The sequence below is a fragment of the Calidris pugnax genome, unplaced genomic scaffold, assembly GCF_001431845.1.
Source record: "Calidris pugnax isolate Ruff unplaced genomic scaffold, ASM143184v1 scaffold60, whole genome shotgun sequence".
NCBI lineage: Eukaryota > Metazoa > Chordata > Aves > Charadriiformes > Scolopacidae > Calidris > Calidris pugnax.
This window is the reverse complement of record NW_015090831.1, coordinates 2942085-2961386: the sequence shown is the minus strand read 5'-3', so window position 1 is coordinate 2961386 and position 19302 is coordinate 2942085. Positions and strand designations below refer to the sequence as shown.

Here is a 19302-nt window from a genome sequence, read left to right as displayed (position 1 = left end):
AAATTCCTCTATATTTAGTGATCCCATGTTTGGGGATTTTTGTACTTTTGATGATGTGAGACTGATTGTTTTTGAAATATAAATATGGTAGGTTTATAATAGCTTCCTGTGGGATATGAAGTTTATCAGAAAAGTACAGAATGAAACCAATAGACAACTTTCAGATCTTGTAGGTGTCACAAATTTCAAATGCCACATAAAAATCATTATATATGCTGTTTGCATCAAGATTTTTTTTACTGTAAATTAAAACTGTCTGAAATATTAAAGAGTATGAAGCATACTAGAATATGAAGTGAATAGACTTTTTATAACTGGCACCTTCAAGATAAGTTTGCTAATGATTTTTTTTTTTTGAGGGTAACTTACTCATAGGCCAGTTCACAGCACTACCTTTGTATATCATTACCACGCTAAGGATTTGCTTTTGATCTCCTTATGCAAGCAGCACGGCTCATGGTAAAATATAGATTATGAAATAAGAAATGACAGTTTCATTACTGCCAGAGTTGATGTAAAATGTGTGCTTTAACTTTGTTTTAGGGGGAGGAGACCTTGAGGACTGAAGATATCCTTGCTGTAATTGAGAAGGAAGGGGACTCTATTGCTGTCATTCTGTTCAGTGGGGTGCAGTACTACACGGGACAGCTGTTTGACATCCCTAGAATAACAAAGGCTGGCCAAGAAAAGGTAGGATTGCTCCAAACCCATCCTTTTCACACCAATTTTATATCAGCTTTCTTTGTGGAACAAAACAGAGCACATGTGGAAACTTGTGGGGCTTTGATAAAAAGTAAAGCATTCTCTGCTCAAATCCTGCAGGGTCTGTGTGCTGCGTGAAGGAACAGCCCTGGAAGAGTGATCTTGCAGGTGTGACTTAAACTATACAGAGAGATAATTCATGGCTATTAACTTCTACAGGGCTTTTCTTAAAGGATAGAATTTCAAGAGGTTCAGTGGAGAAGGAGGAGGAGGTAATCACAGCTCTAATCTCTCTTTAAAAGTTAGTCTGCATTAGATTTCTGCTTTTTTGCCAGACTTTCATGATTTCCCTCCTCTCCCGCAGCGACGCTGTGGCAGTTTTGGCCCCTGGTGAGCTCCCCACGGAGCCAGCAGTGTTCAGACTCAGCGGATCAGTTTTCCATAGACAGGCACAACGTGGAGTACATCAACGTCACAAGACGACAGTATTTTAGTGATGACTCAGCCTTCAGAGCTTGCAGGCAGTGTGCTCTGTGGACATAGCTGTAAAACTTCTTTAACCATCTCAATTGCCTCAGGAATCTGGGAGAAAACAGTTTTTAATTAAGTCGTCTTATCAACAGGAGGTCACAAGACTTTCCGTAGGGGCAGTCTTTTACTGGATGTACCTTATCTTATATAAGATTAAACCACTCAAGGATAAACTTATTTAGTATCACTGGGTTCTGGCAAACCAGCTAACTATTTATATTTGATGTTTTAACTCTCTGGAGAGGTTCCTGGCTCACATCAGGCTATACATCTTCTGTTGCTATAGGTTTGGCAGTGGAAATTTTTCTGGAGGTCAGGGAGTAAGTTATGCTGCTGGAAAGTGATGGTAAAATCTCCCCCGGGAGAGCACAGCAGGTGTGAGAGCTAGTGCAGGGCCTGTGGGATATAAAAAGGGAATGTTCTCACAGAGCAGCACCTGGCAATAAAATTGGTCCTGAACACAGTACGAAACAAGACTGACTTCTGACATGGATGCAGAAAACTAAGGAAAAAAGAAACGGGGGGAGTCAGCTGCAGGGGGAAACGTGCCAGTGCACTAGCTCCACGCAGCACTAAAAGCAACACCTTCATGGTGCCTTCCTTGAGGGTCTTCCAGTACTTTGCTGACCACAAATAATCAGGAGGCTATGCTGAAATGTTTGAAAGGGAAGATAGGTTATTAATAGGACGATGCCACCCACTGCTCTGCTCACTCTGGCTCCTGGTGGCAGCAGAGCTTTCATTCAGCCACCAACGCCTGTGTGCCTACGGTGCTTCTTCCCCAAAATCTGCTCTGTGATGTGTCTGAAAGGTGTCTGAGAGAAGTTTTTCTCCTCCACTGTATTTATGAACAACCTGGGAAAAGCCTATCAATTTACCACCTCTCTGAAGATGCTCTCTGGGCTGTGGGACACATGCTTGGGCGAGTGGAAATGGTGCACTTTCACTGAAAGCTATAAACTACCCCAAAGTGTATGAGAACCTGATTTCTGGGGAAAAGTAATCACTGGCAGTTCATTATATGGAGTAAAAATGGATTTGATGTTTATATTTTCTGGGGAGATAATCAGGACTTGGTAGAGAGAGCTTAATATTTCCATAAAGCAGGGCAAATAATATTAACTTTGGGGGTATGTTCTTCCACATGGATATACACAAAACCACCGTAGACTTATACAGAGACTATATTGTGTTACTGAAGAGGAGAGCAACTTCTCACAGCAGTTCCATACTCCGGCAGGCACTGATAGATGTCAAAGGCCTGTTGCTACCTGTGTGCCTGTTAGAGATGCCATAACATAGAATTGAATCTCTTCTTCCACAAATCTTCGAAGAGCGGGGAAAAAAAAGAATAGTATTACCAGCATCTTTGTGGTTAGAGCACATAGGACTGGCACTCAGGTAGATTCATGACTTAAAATGTCATTAGAGTATTTAAAAAAAAAAAAAGTAATTCAATCTAAAGAACTGCTTGAGTACTCTTAAGGCTTGAAAAGCACCAGCCAGCCCTGTTTCTATTTCCCTACTGTTAGGTACACTCAGCTCAATTTCCTTATGGATTCTGCCCCCCTGGTTTAAGTCATGTTTATATGTTCATACAAAACCAGGATGTAATGTACTGTTACACTACACTTAAGCATCTGCATATGACAAATATTTGCTTGAACGGCTACAAAATCTGTGATTCATGGAGTTTGCTGTCTTAATATTAGTAAAAGGTAGTCCTGTACCCTGCTGCTTCTTTTGGTTTCAGGGCTTCTGGTTACCAAAAAGCCCAAAATGTTGGATCTTCAAAAGCAATTGGCTGCCCTCCTGTGTTCCCAGGTCAGAGCTGATGTTAGGGGCTGAATTTGGGTTAGAGAACAAGAAAAATACTGCTGAACCAGAGTCATTAGCATCTATGTAATGTGCATAGGGTTAATTTCTGTTTGGTGGCATCCAACCAGTCTCTGTCTCCAGGCTTGCAAGCTTTCAAGACAGTAAGTGCATGGAGTTAAAGACCGTATCTCCTTGAAGAGCTTCTGGACCTGATGAAACCAGGATTTTCTTATTCATAACATATTATCACAGAAAAGCTGAAAGTCCTTTAAAGTATATGTTGAAAGAGGATAAACCTGAGAAGTCACGTTCAAAGCAAAAATGCAAGGCACCTCTTCCCAGTGATGAAGGGTGGTGAACGACCCCATGCTCCTGAACAGAAAATAGGTTGAGGAGAGCTGACAAGCAAGAAAGTCAGAAGGGGAAAATACAAGGTGGAAATGACATTTGAGAAGAGGAAGGAAAAAAAAAAAATAAATCACTTGTCAGCCAGTATAGGAGAGAGAAAAGTCCTACACAGATGATCTTAATAATTCTTTTAATGTACAGTTGAAATAAAATGTTGTGCCCTATCAGGTTTTGGCTAGAGATTTGAGCTGCGAGCTCAGGAGGTCTGGAAAATGTCCTAGGAATCTTGAAGTCAATCATTTATGAATTAAGTTACTGATTTCCTTTTACATTTTTTAAGCCAATTTCCTAAGTTCTCTACGTAAGTTAAGATTCCTCCCAGAGTGAAAGCTCTGCACATAGACAGCTTCATTAAGTCATTAAATATTAAATGAACTAAATTAAGCTTGAAAAATTACCTCAGGCTATTTTTCCATCTTAGGTCTCTCAGATAAATCAAAATTACTATGTATTGTGCAAGAGACTCATCAGCAGGCTGAAGAGGATGTAACAGTTTTCCTTGTTTTGTACTTTGGAGCTTGTTCTAGAGGATGGAGGGGGTTCAGTCATTTTATTCTTCTACAAGCTAAGAAATGGCTGACTTTTAGGAGACCCTACCTTTCAAATACAATTTTCATTTCATAAGTTATATTGTACTTTCCACTGACTCTGTACCGTATGTAAAGTATTTTAATCTCTTGAGTCCCAGTAGGAAGAGCTTTAAGATCCTTCATCTTCATTTCTTTTCCTGTCTCTCTTTCTAAATGTCCCAGCTTTGCTGGTGTGAAGCTGTCATTTCTCTCCCTCTCTCCAAATGTCATTGTCCATGCTGAGTTGTTACCTGCTGGTTATCAGCAGCTACCCAGGCACTTTGCAGAAATGACTTTTAGATGTTAGAATAAAACGGAAGAGGCAGGGGAGAGCACACGTCCTCCTCTTCGCCCACAGCAGATGGAGAGCTCTGTTTTCCCCCTAGTCTGGGGAAGCGACATTCCCACACAGTCCTTGTTCTGCGTGGCTTGTGCAGGGAGGGCTGTTTCAGTTTGTTTTACTTTTTCCCCATGCAATCTGTGTGGTTAAACATTTGCTGTTTGTGCGACTCGAGTGCCAGACGCCTCCCCCGGGGGAAAGCAAACCAGCACCACCCATCTTGCAGATGACGACTCGAAGAAAATGGTACGAGTGGGTGTTTCCGAGATGATGCTGGAAACCTGCCAGCACTGAACCCAGATTTTCAGGCCGTTCCTCGTTAGTAAGTTAAATAGTGCCCAGTAGGGTTTACCAACCAAGTTCAAAACATTGGGGAGCAGTGAAAGCAGTTCAGGAAGATAATCCTTGGGTGGTGTGTTGGTGGCCATCCTGTTTGCGGGCTACAAGCCCAAGGCTAGGGTGCAAGCTGATCTCTTCCAGTCAGTGCCCAAGGAAGTTTGTGTGTGTTGAAGTTACAGGTATAGATATGGCTATGGAGCATCATTATACTACCATGACTGCAAGGGCATCCAGCCTGCTGATGTCCTGAATAGTCTTGTCCTACCTCCCATCTACTGTCTTCTCGTAACTTGTCATCTTGTGCTTTGACATATTTTTTTAGAGAGTTTATCACTTATCAACAAGGAAAGGACAACTGAATGGAACACAAGACAACATAGAATTAAACTTCTTACAGGCTTTTTTTTTTTTTATCGAGTGACTATTGTTTTTTGGTTTTTTGGTTTAAATTTTGTTAGTGTGCTGTCAGGCACATACATTCTGCAAGACTCACAGTATATTGTGGTGTTCCTCATTTCCACTGCAACCAATGAATCTGTCATACAAGTTCTTCAAAAAAGTTTGTGCGGGACATATGTACAAAGGGATATCTGTAAATGTTTAGATCCAGTCAACTGAAGTTCTGAAGTTAATGCCTTGAAACCCTATGAAAGCCTTCTCATTCAATAGCAGATTTGCTTTAGTTTGCTGTAGCTTATTTCTCTGAACCGAGGCCATTTGGTCTCTAAATGAGAGTGTTCCCACAGGCATTCACTGTGCTTCAGCTTCTCTGCATCAACTTCACCATTGCAGTTGATTTGTCTTAACTCACTTCTGAGTGTCCCTGTTAAGACAGGCCACTGAGAGTGTGAAGGCTAGACTATTTATTGGAACTTTGCTTCTGTTTCAGAGCAAATGTTGAGATTGTGCAAATGCTATGGCAGTGAGTTTTCTTCCCATTGTTCTGGAGCAACTTCTCCAGCTGATAACTTCCCTAACACCTCCATTAGAATTAGTGTGTCACATCTTAAAATGCTGCTTCATTCAAATTGTTATCTAGTTTATACAGAAGATTAAGTATATCAAAGTACCATTTAAATAATTTAGCTAAGGCTCCCTTCGTGCAAGAAACAGCAAGAGGCTCTTAAAAAAAATCCTTTGTTTTATTATTGGACGTTGATCTTTCCGAAGCCTGTGCTCTCACTCTTATTCCTACCATGCTGCTTGCAAGTAGGCTGTTTGTGTTTTAAAAGCAAAATGCAAAATAGCATGACATTTGTCGTCCAGGCACAAAAGGCAGTTTTGTCTCTCTGCATTTAAATAAATAGCAAAACTTGGAAGAACTTTTTAGTTTAAAAATGCTGCCATCCAGTGGTTATTTTGTGTGTAAAACTGCTACTTTTTGATCTAGACATCTGTAGTGCTTTTATGCTTTTTCCCACCCAACAGTGCCCTATGCAAATTGTGATTATGACAAATGCAGTGCTTTTCACTGAGAAATGACAGAATGATTTTGTAACTTTTTAGGGACAAGTACGCAAGTCCTTAAAGATCAGTGTGTTGCATGGGCTGCTACCTCACAAATTTGAGTTCCCAAAGAGTGAGCTCTTCGTAGTTTAAATATCAGGGATGCCTTAAGTATAAGCATATAGTGGAATGTAATTGTCCGTGAGAGACTGGCGTCATTATGTACATTGCTATTTTGTCTCTGCCTAGAGCTTGTCATAGCATGCAACATGCATTCGTTATGAATACTTATTTCAAGTGATTCTACTTTACTGCATGAGAAAAAAACCTTAGGAATCTAAAGCACATCCAAGCGTCCTTGAAGACAAACCTACAAAATAATTCATGATTTCTGCGTGTATCTATGGTATAGAAAACTTGTTTCTAGTAATAACTCAAAACAGATGGGACTTAATAGCATGCCTATACTGAGAGCAAGTAGTTTTTTCAAAATAATTTTATAGTTATGATTATTTTGATAAGTAATATATTAATTATCTCTTTCCTGCAGGGTTGCTTTGTTGGATTTGACCTGGCTCATGCTGTGGGGAATGTAGAGCTTCATTTGCATGACTGGGGAGTAGATTTTGCCTGCTGGTGCTCCTACAAGGTAAAATAGATTCCTTGTTTGAGACTCTTTTCCATAATGTCACTTATATGATGGGTCAGTGAACAGGTCAGATGAATAAGAACTGCACCTGAACTGATCAAGACTTGGCTGAATCATTTTACTGGTTACAATGAGGAGATGAACACTGACTTTAGTGATGGTTTTGTTACAAGAAGTTCCAAAAGATAATAGTGGCAATGACCTGCAAGGTCTTGTGGATGTGAGGTGGGTACTAGTGTTGGTTAATCATCTGCTCTGAAGCACAGTGAGCTCAGTAGTCACAGTATCAGAGGATCGGCTCTTATTTCCCACACTGAGAAGGTCTTGCAGCTATAGGATTTTCTTAAATGGTCCCTAAATAAGAGAATATTCTTGCCTAAACTTAAATACTTTCAGATCATAGAACAGAGTATCTTTAGTTCCTTTGACTTCTCCTGAGATTAAGAATCAACAGATATAATCAGATGAATTGTTTGATGACTTTGCTATATGTATTATGATATGGGATTGTTTCAACCATACTTCAATTTTCTAGTCTTTTGTCTGTTAGACTTCCAATATCATATGTAAGCCAAGGAAGATATTTTTAGAAGTAATCTGAAAAAATGTATCTGCTTTTACCTACTTCAGCAATTTGAGAAAAATGCTAAGATCTCCAGTTAGAAACCACTAGAAATGCTAATATTGGTCTGTTTTATAGAGCAGGATGATGGAAGGAAAGCTAAATTTTACAGATAATGAGCACGACTTGTACATGTTGATTTATTATTTGCAGTATTTAAATTCTGGAGCAGGAGGCCTCGCTGGTGCCTACATTCATGAGAAGCATTCCCAGAGTATTAAACCGGCGTAAGTATATTTCTATACCTAAATAAAAGGTGCTGTGAAGTTTAGATGGGAAAATATCTTCCCTTTGAGTTGAGATCTGAAAGTGAGAAAGTGTATAGATTCCTAATCTTAGATTATAGACATGTGTATCTATGTATGTATATGTGTATGGATGCAGAAGAAATTCCCTGTGTCAAAAAAAACTCATTGGGCCAATATTTGTTACTGACTTGTTGCATCAATGAAAAGGGTAGTACAACTTTAGATAATTTGGTTATCTGACTTTTTACCTTAGATGGATTGTTTTATGTTACTTTTAGTAACTTTTGAAATTGTTAATGTATATGCTCACATCTTAAATGCATTTCTTCCTTGAAGTCTGCCATCAATTCTTAACTAATCATTAAAGAGAATGCTTATAATATTAAAAACAAGTAACCTGAATCATGCCTATGAGACTGTTTAATGTACAGAGAATCTTTAACATCGTCTTTTAAAAATGGATTTTTTTAAAATCATTGAAGTTTTTGGTTGGTGAACAAAATCAAAGACAATTTCAACTCTGTGTCTAATAGCTCTTTAATACTGGCATGTTTTCATTAAAATTATATCCACTGCTAAAGCTAGGAAGAATTACATGGAGATCTGCGTTCTCAAAGACTGTATAATCCATGAAAAGCTGTGCTATCAACTGAGGTTAGCTGCATTAAAAAAAACCCAACCTGTTATTTAAAATGTTATATTACTGTACTCTATGTATGTATATTAAGAACAGTAGGATTAATGCTTTTAATGCACTGACAAATGTAAACATTTATTTCTGGCTATAATGCTTGGAGAAATTGCTGGCACTTACTTTTATTTTGGCTTCAAGAGGGCAAACTAAATCAGGTTTCAGAGAGAAATAATATTATAATAAGCAGCTTCACTGCACTATGTGCTGGTTTCAGACTGTCTAGACTCCCAGGAGATAACAAAATAACGCTGATAAGTTCTTCTCAGTCACCCATATCAGAAAACTCATTAGGATGACATATGACCTGTTGTGAGCTGATTCGATTCACACACGTGAACATCGGCAAAATATTCTGAATATCTGGATAGTACTTCTGGAAACTTGTTGTTTTCTTTTTGTTCCCTGCTTCCCTGTTAGCCAGGCACTGCTCCTATGGCCAAACCTCTGGGCCTGGCTGTGGGGAGCTGGGAAGATGCTGAGCAATGAAAAAAGTATAAGCCAGCTAGAAATCACAGAATAGCAATAGGAGGAATGAATAAAATCTCAAGGACTTTGAGTCTTTTTTCCTCTTTGATGAAATTTTGAAACTTCTGTGAGGGTACTAGCTTGGTATTGTAGGTAAGAGCTTAAATTAGTTTTTCCTGAACCAGCTTCTTCATACATAGTCATTAACTTGTGTACTGAATCTGGATACTGAATATCTTAAGTACAATTGCCTATATGAAATAGGCTTTTTCAGACTGGGGCTCAATTAAGGATATAATTCCAAACTTCCTGCATAGATCCTTTGCATTATTTAATCATAGTTATTTCATATTTCTTGAGATTTGATAATCACTCATCAAACTGTTTGTAGTTAATATGCCCCAGTTGTATTACTTTCCTTTCTTTTCCCCATCAACCAGCCATTTCAGGTCTCCAAATAAGGCAGTGAGACAAAGGAGAATTTGTCTATGTCAAAGTATTCAATTTTATAGCTGATTTAAATGCAGAGCAATTTGCTGCATGTTGTACAATCAAATAGAGTGGAATTTAACTGCTCTGGAAGTTGCAGGTTTTATGTTGTATGTAAGAAGTCTTTGGCTGTCATCTGAATCAAGGATGACACCCAGTGGCCAGACAACTTCATTCAAAAAACAGAAGCACCAAACACTTTATTTCTTTGCATCTCAGCACACACATACGTGGGTAGTTAAATTCCAATCCAGCCGATATCCTTTTGTCATTTAAACCATCTGAAATATTGTTTTTAAGTCCTGGCCAATATTATTCAAGTCCCTTTACCCACCTATATAGATTTCTTTAATTTGTCTCATCCTTCATATTTTCTGCAAGCTATTGACTAGGTAGTTATTTTTATATCAAAATAATGTATTGTATTTCACTACAAAAAAAGTGTATGTTCTGATCATAATTCAGAGAGGCAGACCCAGAACGTTTGCCAAGTGTTTTTGCCTGTTACCGGCTGATACTGGGGCAAAAAGGAATTATTGAAAATCAAACAGCTCAATCCAAAATTTCAATTAAAAATCCTCAAGCCCAGATACTGTCTGTCACAAAAGGCACTTAGGTATTTTGTCTTAACTTCTCTTAATTCCATGGGTATGTTTTTGTCTATGCAGTATAAGCAAACAGGGGCTCACACTGTAGCTATGAACAGTTTCAGACAGTTCCCCTCCAGCAGCTCCATCCAGAGCTTGCTCCCTGGACAACAAAACACTTACTTATTGCTGCTTTCTTTTGAAATGCAACTTGAGAAAGGTTTATGAATTTATTTAATAGCCAGACAGGTATTAATTTATTTAATACCACCAGCAGCTCTGGCCATGCCGAAATTGCTTTCTGCTTGGAGTCTGCAGACCGAGGTTGTGGCAACCTAACTGCCAACCTACCCGACCCAAACCTGGCGTTATTCAGTAATACCATGTCACATCCCAGCAGACAAAAGGCAACACTAATCCCACTTCTTTATGGATGTGCAAGCTTCCCACAAGAGTTTTAAAAGCTGGTAATTCACCAACTTGGAAAAGGATTTATGCCCAAGAGCAAAGTTTGATCCTTAGGTCCCATGGAAGGTTGGAAGATGGAGGCTACAGGCAATGCAGTCTCGTATGTCCCCTTCTTTTGTGTCACTGCAAACACCGTCCCGCACTCCCTGGCTTAATAGGGATAGTTCTCTAATTCACTGCAAGGGCCATGGGTCTAAAAGTTACATGTTGTAACCATCCGAATTAACACTTGGACCAAATATGTTGGGTAGTCCATTGCTAGTCCTCTATCGTTCTTCCTAGAGCAGTAAAACTGAATCAATCTGACATATATGGGTCTAATATATCCCTAGTCTCTCATGATCTCACCTCCTTTGAAGTCTCTTTTAATACTTGAATAGCTTTTTTAATACCTGCTCTATATATCTCAGTGCAATATATTCTTGGCTAATTGTGCTAGAGTGATTTCTTTGTGGGAAGGTTTTAAAAAAAAAAAAAAAAAAAAAAAAAAGACCTGGACAGAGCAAAGCTATGAAAGACCATTGACACTGTTGGGTCAGTGCAGGCTGATCGTATACCACCAAGTTTCTACATCAGTGCATTTATGTTGTGTAGGAGAGGTTTCCAAGACACAGAGAGCACTAAGCTGACTTACTTATACTGAAATTTTGCTTGTTGGGCTCCAGAAAAGTTTTGTGTTTTGTTTTTATTTTTTTTTTCCATCCCTTGTTTCTCAATTTCTCCATTTATAAAACCAAAGATAACTAAAATCTACCAATCAAATTATCTGTGATGAACTGTGAATGTTTGTGAGCACGTGGGTTAGAAGGTACAGGAGAAAAGTCAGGTGCTCACAGTAGAGTATCTGCAGCTGCAAACACTCAATGAGTTCAGCTCTGCGTTCAGCTGGCATAAGGGACAGGAGAGGACAAACTTGAAGTGTCCTGATATAGGAGAAGGAAAAAAGCTGGCATAAGGGACAGGAGAGGACAAACTCAAAGCGTCCTGATATAGGAGAAGGAAAAAAAAGTCCTAGTCAAATCCCTGTAAGAAAAAGTAAGGCAAAATTTAAAAAAGATGAAAGGGAAATAAATGTATGTAAAGCAGCCAGGAGAATAACAATAAGCCTTGGCAGAGGATTAAATGAAAATTGTACACAGTCTAGTGTTTGAAATGAAAGGATTTATCACGACTTAACTTTAGCACAGGCTGGCAGCAGGTAGAGTTTAAAAATAAAAAGTTTGTGTGATGTGAAGAAATGCTGTATGTGCAGGAAGCAACCAATGTCCAAAGAGCTTGTCGGCTTTTACTATAGGATTAAAAAAAAAAAAGTATCAAAGAGCAGGAAACCAAATGATAACTATTTCATACTAGCTTTGAGAAACCCAAGATATCTTCAGACGATTTCCTTATAGACAGAGGTGAGATATCAAACCTTTCTCTTAGATCACTTTCCTTTTTGGCATCCTGATGCCAGTGAAAACGCTAGAGCACAAATAGCTTCTTTTTACTTTGTTACAGAGACCTGCAAAGTTTTTTTTGTTATGTGAACTTTTAACCTGGCACAAGATAAAGATATGCTATTCCAGCTCCATACATCTCCCCCCTTCCCATTTTTTCCAGGTGCTCTGTGTCCCCACCCTACTCCAGTGCTGCTCCTCTCTGCCCAGTGACTTTGTTTTACAAGAAGTTGCTCAATCCCTTCCAGGGTTGGTAGCTCCAGTTGAGTTTTTCTCTAGTTATTTTCTTGATCTATGGGGAGATACCGCTTTATTCCTTTTTGAATTAGAGCCACATAATCCCCAAACTAAATAGCTGAAGCTTCTCTGAAAGTGCTGAAAATAATGTAGCTTTAGGGCAATGTGAGTTGGGAGCAAAGGACAGTCATAAAAAAGATTGGGAAGGTTGTTTTATATCTGCTGTTTTAGAAAGAGCTAAAGCTGCTCTTGTTTCAAACGGTTCTAGGAATAATTGACTAAGATGGTCCAACTCTCACTTGATGCTTGGAGTCTATCAGCTCTGAGTATCTCAGCAGCACTGAAAGTTTTAGCAGAACAGAGCACCATGGCCCAGACGAGGAGAGGGTCTGCAGAACAGTGTGGAGACTTCCAGGGAGCAAGGTGGAAAGCCAGCGCTCACGGATGGAAGTGTACATGCTGCTGTTTGCGGAAGGACTCATCACTGGTCCTAGTGGACTCAAATTGTGGACTAACATATGGATAAATTATTCGTGGAGCTCAACACCTGCCCCCCGAGTGCATAAAGTACCCCATACTAAGGTAAAAATGAACTGTTTCTATGCCAAGGAGGTGAGAACAATTTAGATCCTTGAGCTGATTTAAAAAGCAAAAATTAAAACCTCCCTTGGGAAGAGATTGTTTAGGAATAAAGGCATTGGCTAATTAGGCTTAATTGCATTGTCTTGGGACAAGTGATTTATTAGGCCAATCTAGACCCATGATGGGCCTGCAGGGGTGTGTTCTCAGATTCACCAACTGAATGGCAAATATCCAAGAGCATTTTTTAACTTTGGAGTGAGTCTTTGGCATAAAGAAAAAAAAAGAGAGGTTAATGTGCATTCACATCATCTATTCCCATTCTCGTTTCTTCAGCTCTGTACATCCTTTTATGTGGCTCCCATGATTGTCTCCTTGTTCTCTGTCAGGCATGTTCTCTCTTTATTTCTTCAAATTCTCCCTTGTAATTAAGCTTTATTTTCAAGCAATCTTGCTTCTTTTCTCATTATAAATAATCTTCTCACTCTTTTCTCCCTGAAGGTCTTCCCCTGTGTTTTGTCATCTTTGCGCTGATTAGATTTTAAGGTCTTTGAGGGAGGAGCTGTATGCCTGCTTGTAGACTCATAGAACTACGTATGAGTAAATGTGCTGTATATGCATCATCTATATTATAGCCAGAGTGAGTCTAAGAGTAATGTGCTGTTTTCATTCCCTGTGTGTACTCACATACTACCTAGGCGCTTTGCTCTTAGTTTTGAAAACTCAGACATTAAAATGGAGCATGTTGAAAATCAGAGACATGGTTCCTGTCAAATTTCTCAAATATATAGAGTAGTGTTTTTAAAAAGCATGGTGCTGGACTGATTCCTAAATTTCATGCCTGTTATCAAGGCATCAAGATGCTGGGATAAGTGGAGATAAACAAGTCAATAAAACCACTTAGCTTCTATGAGTCATATGTTCTCCAAAATGCTTTTTATAGTATAGGTGTGTTTGGCTGCAGACACCTGAGGACATCTTGGTTGCAGATTTGAAGGTTTTATATATGTTTAAATCTTTGCCTAACAACTTGCTCTTTCTTTTGTCCAAAACTCCACCAAGAATATAAAGTCATTTAAAACATGAAGCTTGTCACAGCCTTTTTTTTCAAAATAGTTTTTATTTTAAGGCTGAGCACAGTCAAATTCTTGCAATAGGTCTTTAATGGTATTCCTTCTTCATTAATCACTCACTAAATTAGTGAGTTTGCATCTTAGATCTGAGGAGATTCAAATTTCTCGTGCACCTCTCCTCCAGGACCACATAGATGGGACATACAGCACTAAGTCAGCTCTGCCATGGCCCCTTTCCACTCCCAGCCTCTGAAACGAGAGGGAGGTGGCTTTGTTCCTAGCAGATTTGGTTTCCCATCTGCTGCCTCTAGTTTTTTCTCATCAGATGGTGTAAGATACAACTGCTTCAACACATGAAAGTAACCCAACAGGCTTAGCCTGATGGAAAGGTGAATGTAGCCTGGGGGCAATTCTTGCATCCCTGTTAACTAGCAGGGAAGAGATCCTGGGGCTCTCCTCAGAGTCTGTATGGTTGCTGTGATTTTTTTCCCCCCCGCTTCAAAGGACGAGTGTTGTTAGCTGCCTGCTCTTTGTGCCTCAGTTCTCCACTTTGAAACAGGTAGTTTTGAAAGCACTTGTCTGTGTCTCAATTTTCCCCAATAAGAGAAGGCTGAATGAACTTCCAGAGATGCAACACTCAAGCTGGTGTCGCACACATTTAACAAAACGCAAAGAAAGACTTCTTTACCTGCCTTTTTAATTAGTAACAGAGACAGTATTTCTCCTTTTATACTTATCTCAATCTGTACCTTTCTGTATCCACCTCACAGAAACCTTCTCTCTTAGGGAGGAAAAAGTTTATTTTCCACAAAAAAAATCAAGTAAATCTTCTGTCGTTTCCACTAAGAGCTAGTTTACCTCTGTGCAGAAATGTGCTGGAACTAATGCAATTTTGCATTTGGGATTTCCTACTAGCTGTTGACTCACTTTCACTATTTGATCATTTTTCACTTTTTTTCGACTTGAGATTCCTACCTTGGGTACTTTCTATGAAGCTTTCCTTTTAAGATTCTCAATTAAAACTGTAGTCTACACGTGTCCTCTAAAAATGAGATTTGCTCATGCTTTTGTATTAGTTCATTAGCCCACAGTGGGGAATTGTTTCTAATTTTTCCTTACTGAATGTGCTTCGAGATCCTGGTATGCCTTGAAATTGCTCTATGCTGAAAGCACCAGCAATAGACATTATGCTTCTGCGCCATTAATACAGTTACCTTTTTTTTCCCCCTTTAATGTCCCCTGGAGTATATTCCTGTAATTGTCAGTTACCGGTTCAGATGGGGTCTCCTGCACTGCATGTCTCCCAGAGCTATTCGTGTCCCTGTCCTGGCTGAATACCTCTCTGGCTTTAGCCGCAGCCCTGGGATCACACATACAGCTCATATTGTGATTCATATCACAGCCAGCACCTGATTCAAACCATAAGCATTTTTAAAGGTAATTGGAAGGTCGTTACCCAGGTTAAGGAAATAATTCAGACTCTTTATTACTTGCAAAGTTGGTTTTCTGTGCATGAGCACCGGAGGGATTTTGTATGGGTTTTCTTTTTCACTTGATTTACCCCTGGTGGTTTTTTGTTTTCACTTTTTCATAGAGTTTCTCGTCCTCATACAGCCTCTTTCTCCCAGCTCAACCTTCGTATCTCCAGTGCTCAGCCAGGAGAAGATGGTCTCACCAGTGCACACAACTTCGTATATTTCTTTTTGGGCTCCCTTAGTCAAATCTATTTTATCTTTACCATTGCTGTGGGCAAACTAGATCATTTTTTTTGCCCCCACCCCAGCTACTTTCTTGGTAAGCCCAGCAAAGCAAGTCCACAGCCTGCTGTCCTTCACTTCTTGCCCATCTCCATGCATCTTTGAGCCATGAGTTTCTTAGAGACTTTTGTGACATACACTGTTTCTTCTTGCCTGCTTGCTTTAAGCCGTCCTTCCTCTCGCTTTCCATTTGTGAAATATTTATTTTCAAAGCTGTTTGCTGTTGATGGCAAGTTCTTGCCATCACAGTCACTACTCTTCATTTCTTCATTAGAGGGCAGCTACAGCAACAGGTTGGGTATGGAACACAAATCAGTGTTTACTTGTGTCTGAAGAGCAGTTTCCAGGGAACTGTTGAGAAGGGCACTATATCCCTCTCTTATCCCCTTCCTTCTCCTGGTTTCTCAGCATCAAATCAGGGAGCTAATCTTACCAGTGCAATTCTTTCAGGAAACTTGTGGTTTCTTCCTGCCCCATGGCATGAAAAACAGCTCAAGTGAAGTATTATTTATTAATTTCTGTAGCTGTGTACAATTAATTGAAAAAAAATCTAATAATTTCCTAACCTATTCTAGTTTTTCAGCATCGCTCAGTTTTCATTGACAGTTTTCTGACTTTGTAGAAACCCATTGTAAGCAAGTGGAGAGAGATTTGATCAGTGTGCATTGATGGTCCATGCTGCAGATACAGTTAGTTTGTGACATGAGAATAAGCCCAAATAAGCGTCCGTATCCTATGGTTTCCCACCTGCTTCTGCAGTGAGAAGAGCTTGGGGGCTTCTGAAACCAGTGTTGGACTTTGTGTCAAACATTTGACGTAAATACATTGGACCTTATTTCAAACATTTGACCTCGTGTCAGACATATTTTAGGGCCCAAAATACTGGTAGTTTGTGATACTGAAAATCAGAGCAGCTACAGCCCTGTAAAGAAAGGTCCCTAAGTCACTTTTCTCTCAAGTTCTCTAGAGACAGATGAAATTTCAACTTTTCAAGGAGGGATTCTTTAAAATAACTGTGAAAAATGTCCATTTCTATTCTCTCTTGTTGATTGCATGTCTTAGACTCCAGCTCAACAAACTCCATTTGAGTTCTTTTCTCCTTGAGTATCACCTAGTGTTAGTAAAAGCTTTGTAACAAAACTGCTGGATTCTGTGGCAACTCAGCTGGCACTTAAAACTTTGAATTCAATTAGTTCCAGCCATTGACATTACAAAAAAAATAAAAAAATTAACCGCATCTAATGTGGATTGCTTCTTGTTTCAGGCAAAGAGCAGAGGTGATAACTTTTACATTTTAGCTAATAAGGATTCTAGTATGATAAAGGTCTTGCATTAATATTGTGATTACTGTATTCAAAAACAACAAAGACTGGAGGAAGTGCAGCTTCCCAGATCTTAAAATTTTTATATTATAGTTCAATCAGATACATGTATTATTTAGAAATCTATCTAGATCTCAGTCCCTTGAATGAACCTTTGAGGGGATGATAAGACTGTATAGTTCAGTAAATGCATCATGGTAATCAAAACCGTCAAAGTCTCCTTTAAGTCAGAATTCACATTTAAAAGTACCTCTAGGAGAGATTGTTGCTTTTGCTTCTTTTTTAATTTAATCTATTTGAAACAACCTAGAAATAAATGACCGAATTCTTAAAGAACGTAATATGCTGTTTTTTATCACCATAATATAATTGGGAACTATTCAATACTTTATAAAAATCGCTGAGAACTTTATTAATATCTCTATGAGTAAATTGGCTCCCTGCTTGATTTTTAATTTCTGGTATTACGAGGAATATTTGATTTCCCCTTACTAAATGTGCTAACATACTGTTGGCTTTATTCCCCCCTTTCATATATCTGATATTTGGCTAGTGGAAGTGATATACGAGCACTTTGTGATAATAGTTGTTCGTAAGCTGATTTAACAGTTTTTAATTCAACTTCATTAGCCTTAGAGGCGTTGTTTTTTGTGAGATCTTTTCCTGGGATTTAATTTAGGCTCCAATTTTGTCTGCTGCTTGATCATACCTTTCTTTTGCCTGATCATGGTGAATGAAATTATCATCCCTTATCGCAAGCCCCTCAGAGGTTTGGCAGAGAGCTCTGTGCGACTCCAAGGGGCCCTGATTGGATTCACAGTGTTGCAGCCATTTCTCTTTCTCATGCCCTGATCACAGCAACTTGTTTCCTGCTACAAAAGTGAACTCAATCTCCCTTTGTTTTGACCTGGAGGGGTAATATGAAGGGACACATTGAAATTGGTGTATTCCCACTTGTGTCGAGTCTAAAAGACTAACAAGGAAAAAATCAATTCAAGAAGAGCATGTATACCCTCTGTCTTCAAATACCTATCAGCCGTAAATCACCTTGCACTTGATTGACCAGAAATCCTAGGTTTTCACCCAAGAGTCTCTCTAATTGTGGCAACAGTTGCATCAAATTCCCCACCTTAGAGAACAGTGAAACTCAGCAAGCTGCTTGGCTACTTTTGGCAAAAGGATGGTTACTCAAATCTAGAGTTTTCCTAATTTCACCCTCACAGTTGCATAGTTAAGTGTCATTGTTTAGGTTATGAAACTGTTTTTCAGGATTTTGGTCTTCGCTGTTAAAATTTGCTGCGAGGCAGAAAGTGAATTTAGCCATTTTTTAACCAAGACAAGCCTCAAAATAGAGGAGAAAAATTGTCTCCCTTAGATGGTATGGAAAGTGCAAGCTACTTAACAGAAGAAAAATGTCATGCTATTAGCCTCTAATACAATCATATTACTTTGGTCTTTTGACAAAGTAAAGCCTCATTGATATTAAATATGAAAAGTTACTACTTTCACAGTAGCAACTTTTCATAAGGAGTCTTGATTTTTTCCACTGAGTTCTAAGAGACTGGCCCATTAATAATGTATGACATTGCTCACAAGTCACATATGCTTAATAATTAGGAAACATTTGTAATGAGTTGAAAAGGGTAAGGAAAGCATCAGAATATGTACAAGTCCAAAACTACAGAAGTCTGAGGCTAATAATTACCTGGGCTTCAAAAGCTTTTCAAATTCTAACAACAGACCCTACTTAAAATTAACAACAGACATTGCACAGAAGAGAATAATGAAAGAAGCCCAATCTTACCATTTGGGATAAAGGATATCTAAATAGATATAAGGGAGGGGGAAAAAAAAAAGAGAGGCTTGAAATATAGCTTCTGGCAATCTTGGCAAGGTCTTCTGAAGGAGACAGAGAGAGTTAAGTTTCCAAATATTGCTAGACTCTAACAGGGGCTAGTTACTAGCTCCCTTAATCCCTCATGCAAATCCTAGCCCATATATATATACTATGAAATACACTCTGTAACTGACAGCTTCACAGCATATGAAGAATTTCACCTACACAGGAAGGTTAAAACCTTTGAGTTCTGCATTTCGGTGATGAAAGTGGGGAGTCACTTTTCAATTTTTCTTTGTTTTGATTAAAGAGACCCCTCGTCAGCACACCAAGTATTATGTGAATTATTTTTCTCCCTTTCAGTGAGCTGTCAGCAGGGGAGCCCTGGGTCAGAGCAGGGCCTTGCTGTGGTGCCCGGGATGGAGAGGACAGAGTTGCAGTGGAATAACATTGTCCATCTGCTTGGGCTTCAGTTTTGTTTCGGCACAGCTGAAAAATACTATAATACTATATGGAATTAAGCAAAAGAAATATTGATTATTTTTTCTTTTTTTTTTTCTTGACATAAGTGCCAGTTAGGTGACATGGATCAAGAAAAATATTAAATTCTGAACTCAACAGAAATCTGACACTGAAAACAACTTCTGAGCCCGAGAGGATAATTTGGGGAAAGGCTGAGAAGA

At 39.0% G+C, this 19302-nt stretch overlaps 1 protein-coding gene across 8 annotated transcripts in view; it reads left to right on the top strand.

Moving 5' to 3' along the window:
* The window catches only part of LOC106887554 (kynureninase-like), a 65603-nt gene that overhangs the window by 30504 nt on the left and 15797 nt on the right, over positions 1–19302 (top strand). For 7 of the 8 annotated variants that reach the window (XM_014941149.1, XM_014941146.1, XM_014941148.1 and 4 more), the window contains 3 exons: positions 544–690; positions 6704–6802; positions 7578–7651. In XM_014941149.1, the coding sequence (XP_014796635.1) occupies positions 544–690; positions 6704–6802; positions 7578–7651 (320 nt within the window). Of the gene's footprint in view, positions 1–543; positions 691–6703; positions 6803–7577; positions 7656–19302 lie in introns of those variants that run through there. The other variant, XM_014941152.1, reaches the window with a different exon arrangement.